The sequence below is a fragment of the Drosophila nasuta genome, chromosome 2R, assembly GCF_023558535.2.
Source record: "Drosophila nasuta strain 15112-1781.00 chromosome 2R, ASM2355853v1, whole genome shotgun sequence".
Classification (NCBI taxonomy): domain Eukaryota; kingdom Metazoa; phylum Arthropoda; class Insecta; order Diptera; family Drosophilidae; genus Drosophila; species Drosophila nasuta.
In genome coordinates this window covers 8163402-8182620 of record NC_083456.1, presented here as the reverse complement: position 1 = coordinate 8182620, position 19219 = coordinate 8163402, and the positions used below count along the sequence as shown (strand labels likewise).

Sequence of the window (19219 nt, the reverse complement as noted above, 5' to 3'; positions counted from 1 at the left end):
ATGGAAAACCATCAAAAACACACAAAAGACAACATGCAGTTAGAGAATTGCCAATAATTAATTAACAAACAACAAACAAATAACACACAACCAGAACAAATAAAAACTTTACCTAAGATTGTATTAAAACACAGACAACTTATTGATGTATAACAAAGGAATGCAAGCGCATAATTATTTTTGTTAACGTAATTGGAAGCGAGATATGAAGTCAGAGGAAAACGGACACATTTACAATACTAATGTATTTGTTATTGCCACTATGAATAACTAATTTTAATTTTTTTAAATGAAGACTAGCTCTTATCAAAACAAAAATAAAACGAAAACAAAAACAAAAAGAAACAAACGCCTAGTTATGAATAAAAATGTAAATGTATTTATGGATATTATATATGATATATATATATAAGACAACGCAATGCTGTAATACCATTTAATACTAAACCAGAACATCAAAATTATATTGCATTTTTCAATTGGGTTTGGGGTAGACATTTCTGAAGAACTATACGACGATTGACATTCTATTTACAAAAATTAAGCCTTTCATTTTGTGCGATTACACTCATGATAGCGATTCAAAACTCTATGGCTTTCCTATATCTTTTTTTCATAAAGCTCAATAAGATCTCCGCAATTGTACGCGGAAAACAAAATAATGCAAGCATTTTTAAAAACCCTCCTTATAACGTATTATTTTAAAGCCTAAAAGATGGGCAACGCTTGATAGTTTACTTAAGTATCGTTGCCTAAAATGGTACTCGAAGATTTGGCATTGCACAATAAATATAATAAGATAATGTTATTGTTGTCCATGCACGTTACATTATTTTTTATTGTTGTTTGACAATAGCATAGTTTATGACTACAGACAATTGCATTTTCAAATGCGTAGTAGCTAAGCCTTAGCTTAAATTAGGCACTAGTTGATTCATATTTTTCTTTATACATAATTTAAAAACAAAAATCCCGCGCACTATAGTGCAGCCAGGTTAGAATTGGGCGCAATGATATATTTTGGTATAATTTTCAGTGTAAACAAGAGTGTTTTGAAAATTGGAAGCTGTGGTCACACTGCTGTGCACACAGTAAACAGTTTCAGATTTTTATCGTGTGTGTGCGCAATTCGTGGAAGAAAATTTGGTAAAATTACCAGAAAAATTGTTGAAAACTCGAAGGAAAAGCGCTTATATGTGGTGAAAAAAACAAAAACAATATGGCAAACTTGTGGTTCATAAACGACGATATAAAAACAATTGTGTAGAATTGTATACAGTTTCTGTACGAGTTCTTCAAAAAGGCTCTCTTCAACACTTGTGTGTGTGTGTGTACACACGCACACAGAGACAAACATAACGTAGACAAAATACTAAAACCTCCCTCACACACACAATAGTCGACGTTTTTTTCAGAGCAGCAGCAGCGCAGCGAGCGACCCAAATAAAGAAAGCGAACAGCAGAGCAAAGCAGAATTAGAGAAGTGCTCGCAACACATACACACTCTCACATACATAACGAGTCTTTCTCCGAAGAAGCAGCAGCAAGTTCATTAAGTATTCCGATCATGGACGAGGCCAACATACAGGACAAGGAACGCTTTGCGAGCCGCGAGAATCACTGTGAAATCGAGCGACGTCGCCGCAACAAAATGACCGCCTACATTACCGAGCTCTCTGACATGGTCCCCACTTGCAGCGCCTTGGCGCGCAAACCCGACAAACTCACCATACTACGTATGGCCGTTGCCCACATGAAGAATCTGCGTGGCACCGGCAACACAAGCAGTGATGGCACCTATAAACCTTCATTCTTGACCGATCAAGAGCTAAAACACTTGATACTGGAGGCAGCCGATGGCTTCTTGTTTGTGGTCAGCTGCGATACTGGGAGAGTGATATACGTTTCGGATTCAGTGACTCCCGTGCTAAATTACACCCAAAGCGATTGGTATGGCACCAGTTTGTATGAACACATTCATCCCGACGATAGGGACAAGATACGCGAACAGCTGTCGACGCAGGAATCACAGAATGCCGGACGCATACTCGACCTCAAGTCCGGCACCGTCAAGAAGGAGGGACATCAGTCGAGCATGCGCCTCAGCATGGGCGCCCGGCGGGGTTTCATCTGTCGCATGCGTGTAGGCAACGTGAATCCCGATGCCATGGTCTCGGGTCACCTGAATCGTCTCAAACAACGCAATTCCCTCGGTCCGTCTCGGGATGGTTCCAACTATGCTGTGGTGCATTGCACAGGTTACATTAAGAACTGGCCACCCACCGATATGTTTCCCAATGTGCACATGGAACGCGATGTGGATGACATGGCTTCGCATTGCTGTCTGGTGGCCATTGGGCGACTGCAGGTGACTTCGACGGCGGCCAACGATATGACGGGCAGCAATAATCAAAGCGAGTTCATCACACGTCATGCTCTCGATGGCAAGTTCACCTTTGTGGATCAGCGTGTGCTGCACATTTTGGGCTATACGCCTACCGAGCTACTGGGAAAGATCTGCTATGATTTCTTTCATCCGGAGGATCAGAGTCACATGAAGGAGAGTTTCGATCAGGTGCTCAAGCAGAAGGGACAAATGTTTTCGTTGCTGTATCGAGCCAGAGCCAAGAGTTCGGAATTTGTTTGGCTGCGCACTCAAGCGTATGCTTTCCTCAATCCCTACACCGATGAGGTGGAGTACATTGTGTGCACCAATAGCTCTGGCAAGACGTTGCACGGTGCCACGCCTGAGCAGCAGCAGCAACAGGCAGATCAGCAACAACAGCAGCAGCAGCAACAACAACAACAGCAGCAACATGTCTATGTGCAAGCTCCGGGCGTGGATTACACGCTGCAGCCGCCGCGACGCGAGATTACGCCAACAGGCAGCGATCCTGCCGGCATCTATCAGATGCATATGCAGGCGCCTCATCCACCACGTCCAGGCTCGGCGCAGAATACGCCGGTGGCATACAGTTATGATGCAACCCATTCACCATATGGCGCCACAGCAGCTGGAGGCGGTCCATCGCCGCTAGCCAAGATACCCAAATCGGGCACATCACCCACGCCTAATGCTTGGGGTGCACTGCGTCCCGCTTCACAACAGCAGCCACAAGCAACAGCTAGCGAGGCTTATCCGGCATATCAACAGAGCAGCCCGGCACGATCGCCCAGCGGTCCAACTTACACCCAACTAAGTGCTGGAAACGGACAACAGCAGCAACAACAACAGCGTCAGCAGCAGCAACAACAGCAGGCGAGCGCTTATCAGGCGGCACCAGCTGCAGCGCAGTGGGGAGATTGGCAGAATGCTGCAGCCGCACATCCGGCGGCTCATCCGCATCCACATCCGCATCCTCATGCCCATCACCCACACCCGCATCCCGTGGTGGCAGCGGGTGGACAACAACCGCAGGGTCACGAGTTCTCCGATGTGCTGCAGATGCTCGACCACAGCGGCACGACAACATTTGAGGATCTAAACATCAACATGTTTACCACACCATTTGAGTAATGCAATCTCTCTCCCACTCCCACTATTTCCGCCTACTTGACTCTATTTGCATCTTGCTCTCACTCTTTGAGACGCTATTCGAGATGAGCGCTTGCTTATCGATTACAGCATTCCTGAACTATCGCGTATCACGCGCTCATCTCGCTCACTGCTATTCTCAGTTTTATAATTTACATTTTCAAGTGCAATCCATAAAAACAAAACAATACAAAATTGTTGAAATATTCGAACAAGCGAAATACTGTGTATGCAGTCAGATATAAAGTATAAATTGCAATCTCAATAAATAGGCACTTAAAGTACATAATGGTAGTCACGTACCATGCACGTTCTCGATATCGATATCAATTCTTCACATATGCAAGAAAGCCGCTAATCCACACACACTCAGAGAGACCAGACTTTGGTCTCCCCATCCCCCTCTCCCTGCCAAGCAGAGCTGCGCAAAACGCAAAGTATTTTTTCAAATTATAATTCGTCCCTCAAAATTGATCATAATGCTAATTTCAAAGTTCATAAACGAACAAAAGAATACAAATTTTATATACATATGTATGTATACATCATTTAAAATACTTTTACATGTGTAATTCCTAGACTAATAAACAACAATTGTATTTCTAAGCACTTGCAAAACACAAACGCATACAGATACATACTCCCACAACAATTCATTGGCCGCGTGCTCAATCACCCTTCCCACCCACCACGCCTTCTCTCTCCTCTTCCCTTCCTATTCGCTCTCTGCCAGCTAGCGCAACATTGACACCATTTTGTTTGTTATTGTTGCATTTTGTATGCGGAAAAAGCAGTTCAAGTGCAAATACTGAAAAAAAAAACAATTATTGCTTAATATTATTTTCTACAAAAAAAAACTGCAACGAGAAACCAACAACTAAAAGCTTAATTTTAACGGGCTGCTTACAATTTACTGTCGCGGCTTAAATAACGTTGACAGCTACAAACGTCGTATTATATACACACAATCACACACATCGAGAACATTGCTAGTTGTAACATCGAGTTTAGTAAATTAAGCGAATAGCAAAGAAACAAATCTTTTTACATTAACTGAAAAAAAACAATTTAAATCAATTTTTTATATGCTAAGCCTTTGTTAATGAAATTAAGCAAATTCAACGCTATACATATATACATACATGCTATATTATAGAATTTTGGGTAATGAGAAACAATACTTTTGGTTTTAAATGCAAAATAAACTTTAAATTCTATAAAGCAACTTTTTAATTAGAAAAATTAACTTTCGGTGGACTCCAACTTAATCTCGTGTTCGCTTTTAAGCGCTGGAGGCGCTATTTGGATTGGTGCGCAACACGTCCGCTTGGCGGCGCTTTCAGCTGCAGTTGGAGAAATCTCATCGACACTGCGTTTAGCGGTCTCTTCTTTAATAACTACTTCATCGTTTGTCGTTTTGTTTTGATGTAGCTTCTGCTTATTGCCTGTTAACCAAGCCAACATCCCTTTGGGTTTTTCAGGCTTGGAAGCTGCCTCAAAAGGCTTGTTGCACTCATCGCTTTTGTTGCGCGAATTATTCACTAATTTGCCAACACGATGCCACTGTAAGCCAGTCGCCGGTCGAAGTGCTGCCAAAGCTTTCGAATCGCTTACATGCTTAAAGTGCAGCCAATCCTAAATGAAAATTGAGGAACAAACATAAAATAAAGTATATTCAATAAATTGGTCTGAATTGAATGAAAAGTAACAAGAATAATGAAGTAAATTGATCTGGATTACTCACATTCATTTGCTGTTCTGTTTCGAGTATAGCCGGCATACGATAATGCATCCAGGACATTATTTTCGTGGATTCGAAGGTGATGATGCTATAGCTATACATTTTGTCGCCATTCTCGTCCTGCCATACATCAAACAAGGCTGCCATTCGCAGAAGTTTTACATTTGATGGCGACCAAGTGCTTTTGTCGTGAATTTTTACATCTGCCTCCTGTGGCACATAGAGCAAGTAAGCCTCACGATCGGATGGTTTTGCCTGCTTTGTAGTCTGCCACTCGTAGAAACCTTCGCAAAGAACGACACAACGTTGGCCACGTTTAAAGGGTCCGCGATACAGTTTGGAGTCCATTAAATGCTCCAACCGACAATTGTTCGTGGTTAGTCCATGCTTGCGATAGTCTCCTTTGTGCCACGGAGGAATCATGCCCCACATCATGGGCATAACAATGCGATCTGTTCCCTTTTGATCCTCTGCGGCTTCTGCGAAGTGCGCAGCTGACACGCTGGAAATACATTGTTAGTTTAATTGTAATCATACTAAGAGCTACCTACATACATCACCGGTGTTATGTCGGTGGGCGCAATGTTATAAGAGGCTTGATATCGGCGGCCCAAATTGAACTCTGCGCGCCATTCTGGAGTTGCGAATTTCTGCTGCTTGGCGTCATCTTGGAGCTTCTCATTTGGATATTTGCACGCACACAGCACTTGGTCGGGATCGAGTGTTCTAAACCAAAACACGATATATGTTAATCTAAATAAAAACAATTGGAATTAACTCACAGGCAAGTGCGTCCACACATTTTAAGCGGTTTTAATAGCTATTGTTGCAGCCCTGGTATGTAAACGGTTAATCAGCTGAACTTGTTACCTAGGGAAAGGCATTAACAAATTAACTAGTTTTCTATTATATTATATTATATTATATTATTACTTTAAGAAAAAAGTGATGATCTTTAAAATCAAGGAAAACTTAATATATTTCATATATTTTTTTGTAATATATTATTTTTAAGAGAAAAATAAAGTATTTTTAACAATTTATATTACGGTCACATTGATAGTCACCACCAAAACATAAACTCGTTTTATCAATCCGCAGTAAAATAAAAAATATATTTTTAACTAAAATGGGTGAACGCTATAACATACACAGTCAATTGGAGCATCTGCAGAGCAAGTACATTGGAACAGGACACGCAGATACTACAAAATTCGAGTGGTTAACCAATCAACACCGTGACTCATTGGCCAGCTACATGGGACACTACGACATGTTGAATTACTTCGCCATAGCTGAGAATGAATCGAAGGCCCGAGTGCGATTTAATCTAATGGAACGCATGCTGCAACCGTGTGGACCGCCACCAGAAAAACTAGAAGATTAATAAGGAAAAATATTAAAAAAAATTTATATACAAAATGCTATGTTTATTTTATTAGAGATGGGATGACAGACTTCGGCTTTTACGATGATTTTAGTATTTTTGTATTATTGGTGTATATATTGCGACCTAAACTAGTTATTTTTAAAACTCGATTAGTGGTCACGTTGCTTGTGGCTCTGCCGAGTGCAGTCGGGGAAAGCTTTTAAACTCGATATAACTTATTTTCGTTTTAATTATATATTAATTTGAGCACTAGTGATTTATTAAAATATTAAATAATAAATAAATTAAATGCTGAAGCACAACCAATAACATGTACGTGTTCTGAGAGTTCCGCTATGTGGTAATAAAAAGTTTTATCGGAACTTGCCTGTAAAATAACGTGCAAAGAAAATGTACATATGTACTTGCGTCAATATGTAATGCGATTTTGCTATAAAAAGTGCAATAAGAGGAACAAAAAAAAACTGAGCAACTTATTTGTATTTGGTCATGAAGAAAATTGATGGCGAACAAAGATTTCAGCTGAATCCGCTTTCAATTGCGTAGATTGTATATATATATATGTATGTATATTGTACATACAACTGTGTGATACATACACTCATTTACATATAAAGATGAATGTGCCATAATTACGCGCCGATGAATGCAGCACAAAACGCAAAAAGCTTCAAAATAGTGTCATGTAATTAAAAATGATTTTCCCCACGGCATAACCAATTAAAAAAACCTAATGCGTGTGTGTAAACTACATTGTTATTCAATAAACAATTTCAGCTAAAATAAAAATTGCACATGCACCAATAATGCATTAGAACCCACCACCCCCTGCCATAAATGTAAATGTGGTGCACACACATTGCAAGTCATCCGAATAGGTGAAGTGCTTTTATCAGCTGCAAATCAGCTTGTCAGCCCTATCCGCCTTTATGTCACAATACCTATTTTAGTGACCAGCACTGTGTGCGAGAGCTATTGCAAAAAAGCTTTTGCCATTTAGATTTAGCGCTGCCATCTGATAGAAATATGTGTGGCAACGCCGGAATGAAAGGCTGATTCCATAGCACACATATATCACATCGAATTAAATAAATACGTATTAAAAAAAGTGAAGTGTGAAGTGTACAAATTGTTTATATACATTTAGTTTATATAACCCGCATGGTAGCATCGGGTGTATAACAAGTATGTGTATTTATATTTTATTATTGCAAATCTTTTTGGCAAGTATGGCAGCACTTCGCAACGAATTGGTTATTGAGTAAGACGAGGATGGTGGGGAACGGAGACAGACATACAAAAGCACACGACGACGACAGCGACGACGACGGACGGGTCGAATGAGTTGAAAATTTTCGCGAAACGAAAAAGTTAAAAATAAATGGTTACTGTGCTTGCATAAAATATGTAATATATTGTGCTATTATAATATTGTTGTGCACTGTGTTTATGCATTTTGCTTTTAATACTCCCCATTTTCCCATTGCATTGCATTGAAAAAAATATTCATTGCTCTGCTTCTGCTCTCAAAATCAAGCTTGTGTTGGTGTGTGCGCTGTCAATAAAAGGCGCAAGCATAAGGAGGAGGTGGTGGGGAAGTGTGTGTGTGTGTGCGATTTATACCTTTTGCCTGTTTCTATTCATTTCACATTTTCGGACGACAAACGCGAAAGGTAACACCAAAGAGAAAGAACCGTAATCGTTTCGTTGTCTTCTGTGGTAAGCTTTGGCAAAGAAAGGCAAAAAGAAAATCGCAAAGAAAAATACAATAAAAAAACGTTGCATCTGTGAGGGCGGGCTGCGCTTGGGAGTGTGTGTGTAGGTTTATAAATTTGCGTGTTTGTGTGTATGTGTGTTAGGTTTGTTACTTAATTTCCCCGTTTTCTTCTTTGTTGTCATCTGTTTACACTCGTTGACAGTCAATATCTTTCTTATTTTTTTTTTTAAACCAGCTCTCGTTTTTGATTATACAAATGTGTACATAAAAAAGTAATTCTCTTAACTATATAAATCGAATAAATACCGTGAAAAGCTCAGCACCGAAAGTTTATTGAAAATCAACAATAAAAATCCAAAAGGAAAAAACGAAGAAAAAGAAATCATCATCAACCAACAGCAGCGTCGTCGACGGCAGATAGATTGCTCCTGAAGAAGAAGAAGAGGGGAAACGGAGCCTATCGAGTGGACGTGAAGACGTAGCTGCTGCCTCTGCTGCTGCTTCTGCCGCTGCCGCTGTCGCTGCTGCTAAATAATGAGTCGTCATGAAGGTAATTAACAATTTCCAATTTCATATCTGCTCTATATATAAATTTTTTTGATATATATGTATAATAAGGTGTGAGCTGCGATTCATGTCTAAAAAGCAACTTCAATGGACGGCGATACAAGTGCTTAATCTGCTATGATTATGATCTATGCGCCGATTGCTATGAGGATGGCGTCACATCCACTCGACATCTGGTCGAGCATCCCATGCAATGCATTCTCACCCGTTCCGATATCGAATTGTATTTTGGCGGCGAAATGCTAACAACGGATCAGCCGCAATCCTTTACGTGTCCTTATTGCAAAAAGATGGGCTTCAGCGATGCCACATTGCTGGAGCATGTGTCCGCTGAGCACACGGAGACCAGTCTTGAGGTCGTCTGTCCTGTGTGCGCCGGTTTGCCAGGCGGGGAGCCGAATCTAGTCACAGATGACTTTGCCGGTCATCTCACATTGGAGCATCGGCAGCCACGCGAGTTAATATCCTTTTTGATATCCTTTCTGAAACACATCGGTCAAACGAACATTTAATTTATATTTCATTTTAATTTTAATACCAAGAATTCGTAATTCATTCATCATTAACATTCATTAGGGAAAAGAATAATTATTTCTCGAATTGAATTTGAATATGTAAGAGATTTATTCTTAGTAATTTGACAACAGAAATCGAACTGTTTACACAGAATCGAGTTTTTAATCACAGTTCATAAAAATATTTATTAAGAATTCACAATGATTAAGAATATGAATAATGCTTCCTAAATTCATGAAAAATCAAACTGAATCTAAATATTATAAATTTCTGTTTACTATATCTAGAATTAGACTGATCAACAGATTTAAATTATTTCAATAGGCTTGGAAATGCATTTACAAAATGCATGACAAGTCTGCTCTTTTTTTTTTCTTATTCTTTATTTTGTTAGTGAAGTTTTCTTTAAAATTATCTGGAATGGTTTTTTAATTATTTTCAATTTTCGTATTTATGCATAATTTATAATTGATTTCAGAGAATATTTATTTCGTTTGATTTGATCATTTAGTCATTTATTTACTTGGTATTTGATGCACAAATTGCCTTAATCTTTCTCGAGTACTTGCAATTATTTTCGTTACTGTGAAGCTTTGCAAGCACAGAGAGAGAGTAGATCAAGCTTTTTGACGATTGAGAGCGTGTTGCACGTTAACAAAAAAAATGCCTATTTCGGGTAAATGGATTGCCTTAACCTTTAGACAATACGATGAGCCGTCGGCTATTCGACATGGCGGTGGAGTGCGTCGCATTCCAGGACGCACATTGGGCGGCCCGCGGACACGGCGATCCAATATGCACTTTAGCTCATCGAGCGGACTGTCGGCCTTGTCGCCGTCGGGTCGCGAATCTGTCGATCCCATTGCGGAGCTGCTCTCACAGCTGTCCGGCGTCAGACGTGGCGGACCCCCAACATCGCAATTGCAACAATTGCAGATGCAAATGCAAATGGATCGACAGCAGGCAACGGTAAGCAAAGCGATAATTGTTTGTTTTTTATGATCTTGTCTATATATATCTACACGTGTATGCATATGTGTGTTGCGCTCTGTGTATATAAGGGAACAATTTTACAATTTGTATTTAACGCTTTCATTATTTTAGGCATCGCGCCAAATTGATCGGCTGCCAAGACGCACGCATCCCATAGTCTCAACATCGAATTCTAATGCCACCATGGCCGAGGTGATCAGCGGAAGCGGCAGCGGTGCAGTTGGCAATGGCGCTGGTAGCGGTGCCAGTGGTGTGAGCGGACATCCCAACCTGCGCACCAGCGAATGGCCGGTGGGCACAAGCTTTGCATCGACCAGCAGCCATCAGCAGACGCAGTCGAGCAGCCTGGCCGCCAATACACTCAACGCCAGAGAAGTAGCTTATACAATTTTCCAACCTATTTTAGTACTTATTAATCATCATGTATTTCACATTGCACAGGCGGTGGGCAACAGTTGCATCAGCAGTGGCAGCGGTGGCAGCAGCAATGCTTTGGGCATTAGTGTCGGCACTGGCGGCACCTCAACGGTCAATGGCAGCGGCAACAGCGGTGCCATGGCTAGCCAGGCTGTTGGCCAAGCTGCAGCTGGCGAGTCATCGCAGTCCCAGTACTTGCTGGCCAAATTTATGCAGCCCACGCTGACAGATGCCGAGTGGGCGGATGTTGAGCGCAAACGCGCCGATCGGTAGGAAACAGAATTTACCTTCTCCTTGATTGATTTATATCTAATTAATGTACTTGATGTCTTGTTCAATAGCTCCACGTTTGTGCAGTCGCTGCTTCTATCGCTGCTTTGCACGGAGGAGTTGGACTTGAATGCGGCCAGCGATGATGGCGATTGTTTGGCCAAGAGTGATAATGTAAATAAGGAGCAAAATAATGGCGACAGCCAAAAGCAACATCAGCAGCAGCAGGAGGAACAGGATACGCTGCTCAATAACAATGCTGACGAACAGCAGCAACAGCAACAACAGCCGCAGCAGCAGCAGCAGCAACGCGCCGTGGTACGACAGGTGAATCAAATGCAACAGACCTCGCCGGAGGATTTCGTATGCGACGAATATCGCTACAAAACCAAAAAGGCCAACAATACAGCAGCAACAACACAAACGAGCGCTGGCACAGCAGCAACTGGCGGTGGCGTCGGAGGAGGGGGAGGTGTTGGTGGAGGCATTGCAGCGGCAGCAGCCAGTGCAGCTGGTGCTGGCGGCAGGCCAACAGCAGCTGATCGAGGTGGCATCGAAAGACGAGGCCGAGCACAGCCAGCAGAGACTGCCACGGGTTCACAGCAGCAGCAACTGCAACAGCAGCAGCAGCAACAAAAATACAAACAAAATGCAAATGCGGCGTCAAACACAAATCAAATACCCGATACTAGGTAGTGTCTCTGTGACTATACAGCGGCAACATTAATCACAGCAACCACATCAACAACAACAAGAACAACAGCAAGACGTAGATGCTTCAGACTAAAGAGAGAGGCAGAAATGTGTCGAACGCCATCAACAACAGCAAAAGGAACACAACACCAACCACGACAACAACAACAACTACAATATCATATTATCCACCAATGTCAGAATAGCAGCATCAACAACAACAACAACCAACAACAACACAGCCGTAAGAGTAACAAGAACCACAACATCAACAAAAGTAGCAGCAGCCGCCAATCGCAGCAGCAGCAGCAGCCGCAATTTCGTCAAAAACTATATTATATGTATCGTTTATTAAATATATTAAAATTTATATAATTATAAAAAACAAAACAAAAAAAACATGAACAGAGAAATGTGCAGAAAGCAAAATTTATTGTAATCATTGAATTAATTATAATTTAAACAAACAAAAAATGATAAATAATCGCTAGTGTTCAATTGATGTAGCTCAAGCAATTCAAATCCAATTAATTTATTTCTGTCCGCACATACGCATACAGATCGGCATGAATTATTAAACTATATATATTTTAATTCTACTTACTGTGAGACCAACTCTTAAGAGATCATAATCTTTGAATCGTTGGTCGATTCTTTGATATACTTAAATAGTGTATTGCTTTTTCATCATCATTCATTTCAATACTTTTCAATAAGGTACACAAGATAATTGTATATTTTGTAGGGGGTAAAAATAATCTGCAAAAGTTTTATGTGCTTTTCAACTCTCGAATCGTTCCACGAACACTGATGGCAATAACTCCAAGTCCAGCTCGCATTGAACTCCTCTGGGCTGAATGCAAAACAATTGTTCAACAGCCTGTTTCACTTGACGCTCACTGCTATAAGGATTGATCAGGACAATATTATTGGCCAGCATTTTGGCCAACTTCTTGAACAGAAATCTATTGGCTATTAGACCCTCTTGCAGTGGACGCATCAAATGTTGCACGATCCATGGGCGTATTCGCAATATGCAGCTGGCCAGCAGCACTTCATCGACCAGATCAATGCTTGGACTAGATATCTCGGTGGCAAACTCATCATCGCTATCCTCGCCAAACAACATATGAAACTTGTAGCGCAACGCATCCTCGCAGCGCCAATCCGCGTCCAACAGTCGCACCAAGCACGCATTGAGGCGACGTCGTTGTGCATACAATTCACATGGCCAGCGACTGTGCCGCAAGTCCACTTGCTGGTTATTGCTGTGTGCTGGCATTGGCACGGTATAATCCGGCGATGTCGTTGGCTTCTGTTGTGGTATTGCCGTCTCCTTGAACTCCTTGAGTTCATCTATATTCGCTTCTATTTCAATGCCAAACAAAGCATTCAAATCCGTTGGTTCGTCATCAAAGAGTTTGGCTAGCTCCTGAGAAACTGTATCCTCAATGCTGGACGCTGGCGATGCCATCGGTTGCTGTCCATTGACTTGCAACGCTGATTGCTGCTGCTGTTGATTTGTTTCGTGCTCGGCAAGTCGACTCTGAAACAAATCGATTTTTTGGCACAGCGTGTAGCTTGTATAATTGTCATCTTCATTGTGCTTGCCTTCGCCATTTGGCATGCCCTCGATTAATGCAGCTGTCTGCGTTGATTTGTCCACAAACTGTTGACGACTCTTCATTGCCACATCTTCCACATCGTCTTTGTCGTTGTCTTGCTCGATTTGTTGTCGTTGCATGTGTTCGAAGAGCGCATCCGCCAAGCGACATTCCTGTGTATTGCGCCGCACAGCGGCTATCTGAAAATAATGTATGCTAATTAGACTTGCCTCTGCCATTAGCTCAACTTTCCTTACCATCTTGACCATGGCGCGTTGATAGAGTTGGGCTGCTTGACAGGCTTTAATGGCGCGAGTTTCCAATGTCTTTAAGCTGTGCTCGATGCACGACCAAGCAGAGGGCTTGTGATGATTCCTGGAGGCGGAGGACCACACACACACATTCTCTTCCAACTGACGCTCCAGATATCGCACATATTGATCGCGCACCTGGGCCAAAATTATAATTAATTTAAAGTCGCTTTTTTTGAGTGCCTTACCACATCGGTGAGCAAAACAATGTCGCTGTTGTTGCTTCCGATTGCCGTTGCCATTATCTTAGATTTTTATTTTAATAATCGCTTAGCTAGAGCATTTTATTCGAGTTTTTAAACAATTAAGTTAACTTAAAAGTTGCGCCTTTTGCACAAAACAACAACGCTACGCGCTATCAATGAAAAAGTGTTATGCGGCGTTGCCACACAGTTGCAATTGCAACAGTTGCACACATTCGTCGTTGTACGATTTACATACCATAAAGTCACCCTATTGTACCATTTCTTACTTCAAAATATTTTGTACATCTGCTAAACTTGAATTAAAACCAAAACTAATTATTGATTTGATTTATTAAATAATGTTGATAATAGTATTGTGTTTTTTTTTTATGTTTCAATGCCACGAAACCGTGTTTTATAAAATAGTTTTATAACTAGCATCTAGTTGCAAATTTGTTTCATATGTTAGTTTATATTTATTTGCATACAAAACAATTTGTTGTTTTTCAATTAAGCGCAATTACAATACATGTTTCCCTATTTCAAATTTGTAGTACAATAAATAGAATTGAAGTTATTTTATACAGACATACTTTTTATAATATCATATAATCGTATTATTACGCTTACAAAAGTTTCTTTTGTTTTTTTTTTTATTGAAGAGCAAAATGAAATTGCAACAATTTATAAATATTGTTTACCAGCCCTTTGGGTGTGAAGAACAACAATAAAAGAAAAGCGTGTCTACATTTTATAGTACTTTTTTTGTGTTATGTCAAATTTGATAAATATTTTCGCGTTCGCTTATAATTTTGAATATCAGAAGAAGCGATCAAACGATACGCTTCAAGTCCATCCATTTTTCCAATGTCCTCAATTAGTCCAAAAACATATTGTCATCATCAAAGGTGAACACGTTGTTGCGAGAAGTGTTTGATGCTGTTGAATCTGACGATTGTTGTGTCGACGACTGTGTTGTCTGTGCTGTTTGACTAGATGCATTATTGGCTGTTGCCGTTCGCGGTGTGTTGCCAGCGCCTCCTGCTCCGGAGGCATTTTCGTTAACAAAACGATTGAGCAGCACAAAATCCTCGTCGACATCAACATCGTCGTTATCATCGTCGTTGGCCAAAGATTTGCGGCAGATGGGACAAGTGCTGTGTAGATTCAGCCATGGCACAATACAATTCTCATGATACAGATGCGAGCATGGCAGTTTGCGCACAGTCTCATCCAGCTTGAAATCATCCCAGCACACGGAGCATTGCATTTTGCGTTCCACTTCCTCTGCGCTTATCTTAACATTCGGTATTTCGTTGATGCGCTGCGATGAGAGCGGAGGCGGTCCCGATGTCTCCATTTGATTGAGCATCTGTGTCACGATCGTATCGAGTCCTTCGCGTCCCCACGCATAATCCCCCGGATTGCCCATGAAGAACATGTGCGAATTGCCACCGCCGCCAACGCTAACACCACCACCGCCTCCCGGACCAGTGACTATCTCTGCTGTGGCGCCTGCCAGTGGCAAACTCTGCAGAAAGTCGAACAGCACATTGTCTAAACGATCCAAATTCGCTGGCCGCACACGTCCTCCTGCAATGTTGCCGCCCGCCATATTTGAGGAGCCGCCCATACTGCCAACTCCACCGGCGCCCGGGCCACCCAAGTGCATGACACTGGTGTGACGACGATTTGGCTCAATGGTTATTTCCAGATTAGGCACATTTCGCATGCTTAGCAGCGATACAATATCATTCCGCAATGACTCCACATTAATCAAGCCGCTGCCACCGGCGCCGCCACTGTTGTTTCCCGAAGAACCGGAGCCGGTCTCGTTACTGGTTGACGCATTGCTGCTAGACGCTGTCAACTCGGGTGCATTTGCGGGCAACTCCTCTACGAAACCATTGGAGCACAAGGGACAAGTGAAGTCGGTGTTGGGAATGTTGATCTCCACATTACACATGTGACAGAAGAAACGTTTGGGCGCTGTGGGGCGCTCTTCAACAACCATTGCCTCGGCCATTTTGTCACAGTTGTTGTTGTGTGTCACTTGGATCTGCGGTTCTTTATGCACTTTGCAAATTTCACAAATTCTTATTTGTTGTTGTGCAAGCTTTTTATTTAGAGTAATGAGTCGGCTTACCTATCGCTCGCTCAAATAATGTTCTCTTGTTATCCAAGTTGTAAGTGTTTGTTTGCAGCTCGACTATTGGGATTTAGTTGTGCACGTCAATGGTTTATTCGAACATTGGGTAGTGTTTTTAATGTAGAATTTTAGCAATTTTAAGAGGACATCGTGCTGCTTGCTGCTGCTGCTATTGATACTCGATTGACAGTCGCCGATATATTTCGATAACAAGTTCGTCACGATAACAGCAGTTCCAAAACGAACATTTTATTTTAAAAATTTTCAAATTATTTATATTAAATTGAACAAAGTCTAATATTTTGTATAATACTACTGTTACACGTAATTGAATAGTACTTTCAAAAATACAAAAATTTCAAATGAAATATTTAGAGCACTTAACAGAATAAAATTGAAAATCTATTGTTTGTTTTGATGTGTGGCTTAATTTTCAGTTCTACTGTTGTCAAAAATTAGAAAAATTGAACAATCATAAAAAAATATACATTTCTCGATAGCTTTTGCACTGTGTGACCGCTTGGTCATAAAATTATTCGTTTAGCATACTTTGTCAACGAGCTATCTGGCAACTCTGACTGATTCTGGCAGAAACAAAAAGTCATCATCGCAGCGGCGTTTAGCATTTATTTTTGCAACTCTCATTCAGTTAAAAGAAAACTAAATAAAACAATTTCAGAATGTCGATTTTGGCATATAACGGTGGTTGCGTCGTCGCCATGCGCGGCAAGGACTGTGTGGCTATTGCAACGGATCATCGCTTCGGTGTTCAAGCACAAACCATCTCCACAGACTTCAAGAAAGTGTTTCACATTGCACCTCGTATGTTTTTGGGATTAACTGGACTGCAGACCGATATATTGACAGTACGCGATCGACTGATGTTCCGAAAGAACATCTATGAGACCAAGGAAAACCGCGAGATGGCACCCAAACCCTTCTCTGCCATGTTGTCCAATTTCCTCTACGAGCATCGCTTTGGTCCATACTTCATTGAGCCGGTTGTGGCGGGTTTGGATCCCAAGACCCTGAAGCCGTTCATCTGCAACATGGATCTGATTGGCTGCCCCAATGAACCCGATGACTTTGTGGTCGCTGGCACCTGTGCCGAGCAGTTGTATGGAATGTGCGAAACTCTGTGGCGCCCAGATCTGGAGCCGGATCAGCTGTTCGAAGTCATAGCTCAGTCGATGGTCAATGCCTTTGATAGGGATGCCATGAGCGGTTGGGGAGCTACTGTTTACATTATTGAAGCGGATAAGATTACGGAGCGTGCGCTTAAAACACGCATGGATTAAGCAGTTTTTGTAATTAACTAATTAGAAGGCAAATAAAATTTGTAAACGAGGGATTTATTTTGCATTTTTATATTTTAATTCTCGACGAACTCTATGCTTTTGGTGGCCATGGCCAAGGCTGCCTCTTGGGTCTTGGCACCGCCAATGAAGCCTGTGTGATGCACAAATACCAGATCTTTAATTCCCGCCAGCTCAGACAATTCGTCGTCGCGAAGACCACGCCATGGTGTGGGCAAAAACTTGCGACCAACAAAGCTGCTGGGTGTCAAAGGCACCCCCGCAACACGCCAACTTGAGCCATCATTGAATACGACCAACTTGGGCACGCCTTCAACTTGATATTCCTTCTCCAGATCGACCAAATGCGCCTTCCAGGGGCAGAACTTATCCAGCAATAGAATTTCACCGCTGGGATGCACAGTTTTTGCCTGTTCCAGTGCAGCTCGCACATGGTCGCGTGCTGCAATCCAGGAGCAGGCCACTTCTAGAACATTCTCTACCAGCTCCTTACCCGCCACGGCCATTGCTTGGTGGAAACGTTGATCTTGATCGGCGCTGCGATTTGAGTCCTGCCACGATGGATTCAGTTTACCAACGCGAGCCGAGAGGTGAGTGGAGATCTTGTAGCGTGGCTCACCGCCCTCAAACATAGGAACACCATTGTCAATGGCATCCAGTTCGCTGATGAAATTGCGATAGATTTGCAGAAAGGCGAGTTTCAGATTTTGTGGCGATAACTGTAGGTTACGCTCACGTTGCAAAATGCTTTGAATCACACGCTCGCCATAGTAGCAATAAACGAGACCAGCGCTGCTCAGTCTGTAAGTCATTAAATCAGCATTAGCAACCATTCATTAAAGACCATAAAAATGTGCTTACCTAATGTCGAATTTCTCTTCGAACTCGGGTCGCAATGTGCTGAATGTATCCTTGAATGTTAGCTGGTGATGATCGTACCATTTCTTGCCGTGATCGAATTCACTGCCAACATCCACAATGATCTCACATTTCTCTTGCAATGCTTTGTCGTCACGACTCCTAAAGATCTCAGAATTCTCATATTCCGGCAATTGTTTCAGCATAAAACAGGCAACCACCTCATCGCAGTGAAATGTGCCGTTGTGAGTGCCAATTGTGGGTGGTGTGCTGCGTTTTGCGGGCGTTGATTCTTCACTTACTTCACTCATATTGCTCCGATATTTCCTAAGTTGATTAACTCTGAGGAACTCTTTGTGTAGTTTTGGTAAAAAACGCGGCAAAAACCGTGTTACCATTTCTCAGTGCTTACACACTTGTAACGTGCAGTGTGTTCAGTGTGACCATATGGAATACGTTTTAAATTTATATGGTTCTTCTTTCAATTAATTAATTAATTGATCAAAGAAACTTGGATTATAAAAAGTTTAAGAACAAAATTCTTTAAAAAAAAAAACCAACAAAACCTATGTATGTTACCATTTCTCAGTGTTTATACTCCTTCAACGTGCAGTAGGATTTAGAGTTACCACATAAATTCCGTGTAGACCGAACGTTTAAAAATTTGGTGTATATTGTTTTCTATTAAGTTGCTAGAATTGTTTGCTTAACTAAATTAAAAATAAATAAAATGTTGCGAAATTTACACAAATGTTAAAAAGCCAAATGAGTCAGGCCAGTTTCACTGTAATTTACTTATAATTGAGTGTTGTATTGGTATGGTAAGGCAATTGTTTCATTATAATTTATTATTGATTGTTGTCACTTGAAATATAATAATTTTAATAGTAGATTCTAGTTTATCTTTTGGAAAAAACCATCAATTATTTTGCAGTAAAACTAGACTTCAAAACTGTA

The 19219-nt window shown here is 41.4% G+C and overlaps 8 protein-coding genes across 9 annotated transcripts; 4 read left to right on the top strand and 4 right to left on the bottom strand.

The window, feature by feature from the left end:
• The first annotated feature begins 1090 nt into the window (after positions 1-1090).
• Positions 1091-4760, top strand: LOC132786617 (aryl hydrocarbon receptor nuclear translocator homolog). Its single transcript, XM_060793191.1, has one exon. The coding sequence runs from the start codon at positions 1568-1570 to the stop codon at positions 3515-3517; it is 1950 nt and encodes a 649-aa protein (XP_060649174.1). The 5' UTR covers positions 1091-1567; the 3' UTR covers positions 3518-4760.
• Positions 4761-4768: 8 nt separating this feature from the next.
• LOC132786625 (abasic site processing protein HMCES) lies at positions 4769-6432 on the bottom strand. 2 transcript variants are annotated; one of them, XM_060793200.1, is made up of 5 exons: positions 6344-6432; positions 6059-6146; positions 5832-6002; positions 5280-5778; positions 4769-5170 (listed from the first exon to the last, which is right to left on the bottom strand). In XM_060793200.1, the coding sequence occupies exons 2-5, from the start codon at positions 6076-6078 to the stop codon at positions 4778-4780; spliced, it is 1083 nt and encodes a 360-aa protein (XP_060649183.1). In that variant the 5' UTR covers positions 6079-6146; positions 6344-6432; the 3' UTR covers positions 4769-4777. The 2 variants fall into 2 exon arrangements, with proteins under 2 accessions (XP_060649183.1, XP_060649184.1); XM_060793201.1 differs by lacking the exon at positions 6344-6432 and adding an exon at positions 6210-6228.
• On the top strand, positions 6406-8765 carry LOC132786630 (splicing factor 3B subunit 5). Its single transcript, XM_060793207.1, has 2 exons — positions 6406-6978; positions 8619-8765. The coding sequence occupies exon 1, from the start codon at positions 6406-6408 to the stop codon at positions 6661-6663; it is 258 nt and encodes an 85-aa protein (XP_060649190.1). The 3' UTR covers positions 6664-6978; positions 8619-8765.
• A 27-nt stretch (positions 8766-8792) lies between these two features.
• Positions 8793-12268, top strand: LOC132786620 (E3 ubiquitin-protein ligase Kcmf1). Its single transcript, XM_060793193.1, has 6 exons — positions 8793-8933; positions 9002-9423; positions 10175-10435; positions 10571-10834; positions 10901-11145; positions 11218-12268. Exons 1-6 carry the CDS (start codon positions 8918-8920, stop codon positions 11840-11842), a joined length of 1833 nt encoding a protein of 610 aa, XP_060649176.1. The 5' UTR covers positions 8793-8917; the 3' UTR covers positions 11843-12268.
• On the bottom strand, positions 11936-14114 carry LOC132786622 (uncharacterized). The gene is made up of 3 exons (XM_060793196.1): positions 13943-14114; positions 13701-13892; positions 11936-13643 (listed from the first exon to the last, which is right to left on the bottom strand). Exons 1-3 carry the CDS (start codon positions 13994-13996, stop codon positions 12621-12623), a joined length of 1269 nt encoding a protein of 422 aa, XP_060649179.1. The 5' UTR covers positions 13997-14114; the 3' UTR covers positions 11936-12620.
• A 158-nt stretch (positions 14115-14272) lies between these two features.
• Positions 14273-16411, bottom strand: LOC132786623 (E3 ubiquitin-protein ligase Iruka). The gene is made up of 2 exons (XM_060793197.1): positions 16086-16411; positions 14273-16015 (listed from the first exon to the last, which is right to left on the bottom strand). The coding sequence occupies exon 2, from the start codon at positions 15963-15965 to the stop codon at positions 14817-14819; it is 1149 nt and encodes a 382-aa protein (XP_060649180.1). The 5' UTR covers positions 15966-16015; positions 16086-16411; the 3' UTR covers positions 14273-14816.
• A 161-nt stretch (positions 16412-16572) lies between these two features.
• Positions 16573-17439, top strand: LOC132786628 (proteasome subunit beta type-3). Its single transcript, XM_060793204.1, has one exon. The coding sequence runs from the start codon at positions 16769-16771 to the stop codon at positions 17384-17386; it is 618 nt and encodes a 205-aa protein (XP_060649187.1). The 5' UTR covers positions 16573-16768; the 3' UTR covers positions 17387-17439.
• On the bottom strand, positions 17432-18704 carry LOC132786624 (MYG1 protein C27H6.8). Its single transcript, XM_060793199.1, has 2 exons — positions 18266-18704; positions 17432-18205 (listed from the first exon to the last, which is right to left on the bottom strand). Exons 1-2 carry the CDS (start codon positions 18658-18660, stop codon positions 17461-17463), a joined length of 1140 nt encoding a protein of 379 aa, XP_060649182.1. The 5' UTR covers positions 18661-18704; the 3' UTR covers positions 17432-17460.
• Between the last annotated feature and the right edge of the window lie 515 nt (positions 18705-19219).

Bases quoted from the DNA above. Each gene is read 5' to 3' on its own strand.
- LOC132786625 (XM_060793200.1), bottom strand. From the start codon at position 6,078: ATGTGTGGACGCACTTGCCT. The intron at 6,003-6,058 runs GTGAGTTAATTC...GTTTTGGTTTAG, and splicing joins ATGTGTGGACGCACTTGCCT to AACACTCGATCCCGACCAAG. The intron at 5,779-5,831 runs GTATGTAGGTAG...ATGTATTTCCAG, and splicing joins ACCGACATAACACCGGTGAT to CGTGTCAGCTGCGCACTTCG.
- LOC132786622 (XM_060793196.1), bottom strand. From the start codon at position 13,996: ATGGCAACGGCAATCGGAAGCAACAACAGCGACATTGTTTTGCTCACC. The intron at 13,893-13,942 runs GTAAGGCACTCA...ATTTTGGCCCAG, and splicing joins TTGTTTTGCTCACCGATGTG to GTGCGCGATCAATATGTGCG. The intron at 13,644-13,700 runs GTAAGGAAAGTT...CATTATTTTCAG, and splicing joins AACGCGCCATGGTCAAGATG to ATAGCCGCTGTGCGGCGCAA.
- LOC132786624 (XM_060793199.1), bottom strand. From the start codon at position 18,660: ATGGTAACACGGTTTTTGCCGCGTTTTTTACCAAAACTACACAAAGAG. The intron at 18,206-18,265 runs GTAAGCACATTT...AATGACTTACAG, and splicing joins GAAGAGAAATTCGACATTAG to ACTGAGCAGCGCTGGTCTCG.
- LOC132786630 (XM_060793207.1), top strand. From the start codon at position 6,406: ATGGGTGAACGCTATAACATACACAGTCAATTGGAGCATCTGCAGAGC.
- LOC132786617 (XM_060793191.1), top strand. From the start codon at position 1,568: ATGGACGAGGCCAACATACAGGACAAGGAACGCTTTGCGAGCCGCGAG.
- LOC132786628 (XM_060793204.1), top strand. From the start codon at position 16,769: ATGTCGATTTTGGCATATAACGGTGGTTGCGTCGTCGCCATGCGCGGC.
- LOC132786620 (XM_060793193.1), top strand. The intron at 10,436-10,570 runs GTAAGCAAAGCG...TCATTATTTTAG, and splicing joins TGGATCGACAGCAGGCAACG to GCATCGCGCCAAATTGATCG. The intron at 10,835-10,900 runs GTAGCTTATACA...CACATTGCACAG, and splicing joins ATACACTCAACGCCAGAGAA to GCGGTGGGCAACAGTTGCAT.
- LOC132786623 (XM_060793197.1), bottom strand. From the start codon at position 15,965: ATGGCCGAGGCAATGGTTGTTGAAGAGCGCCCCACAGCGCCCAAACGT.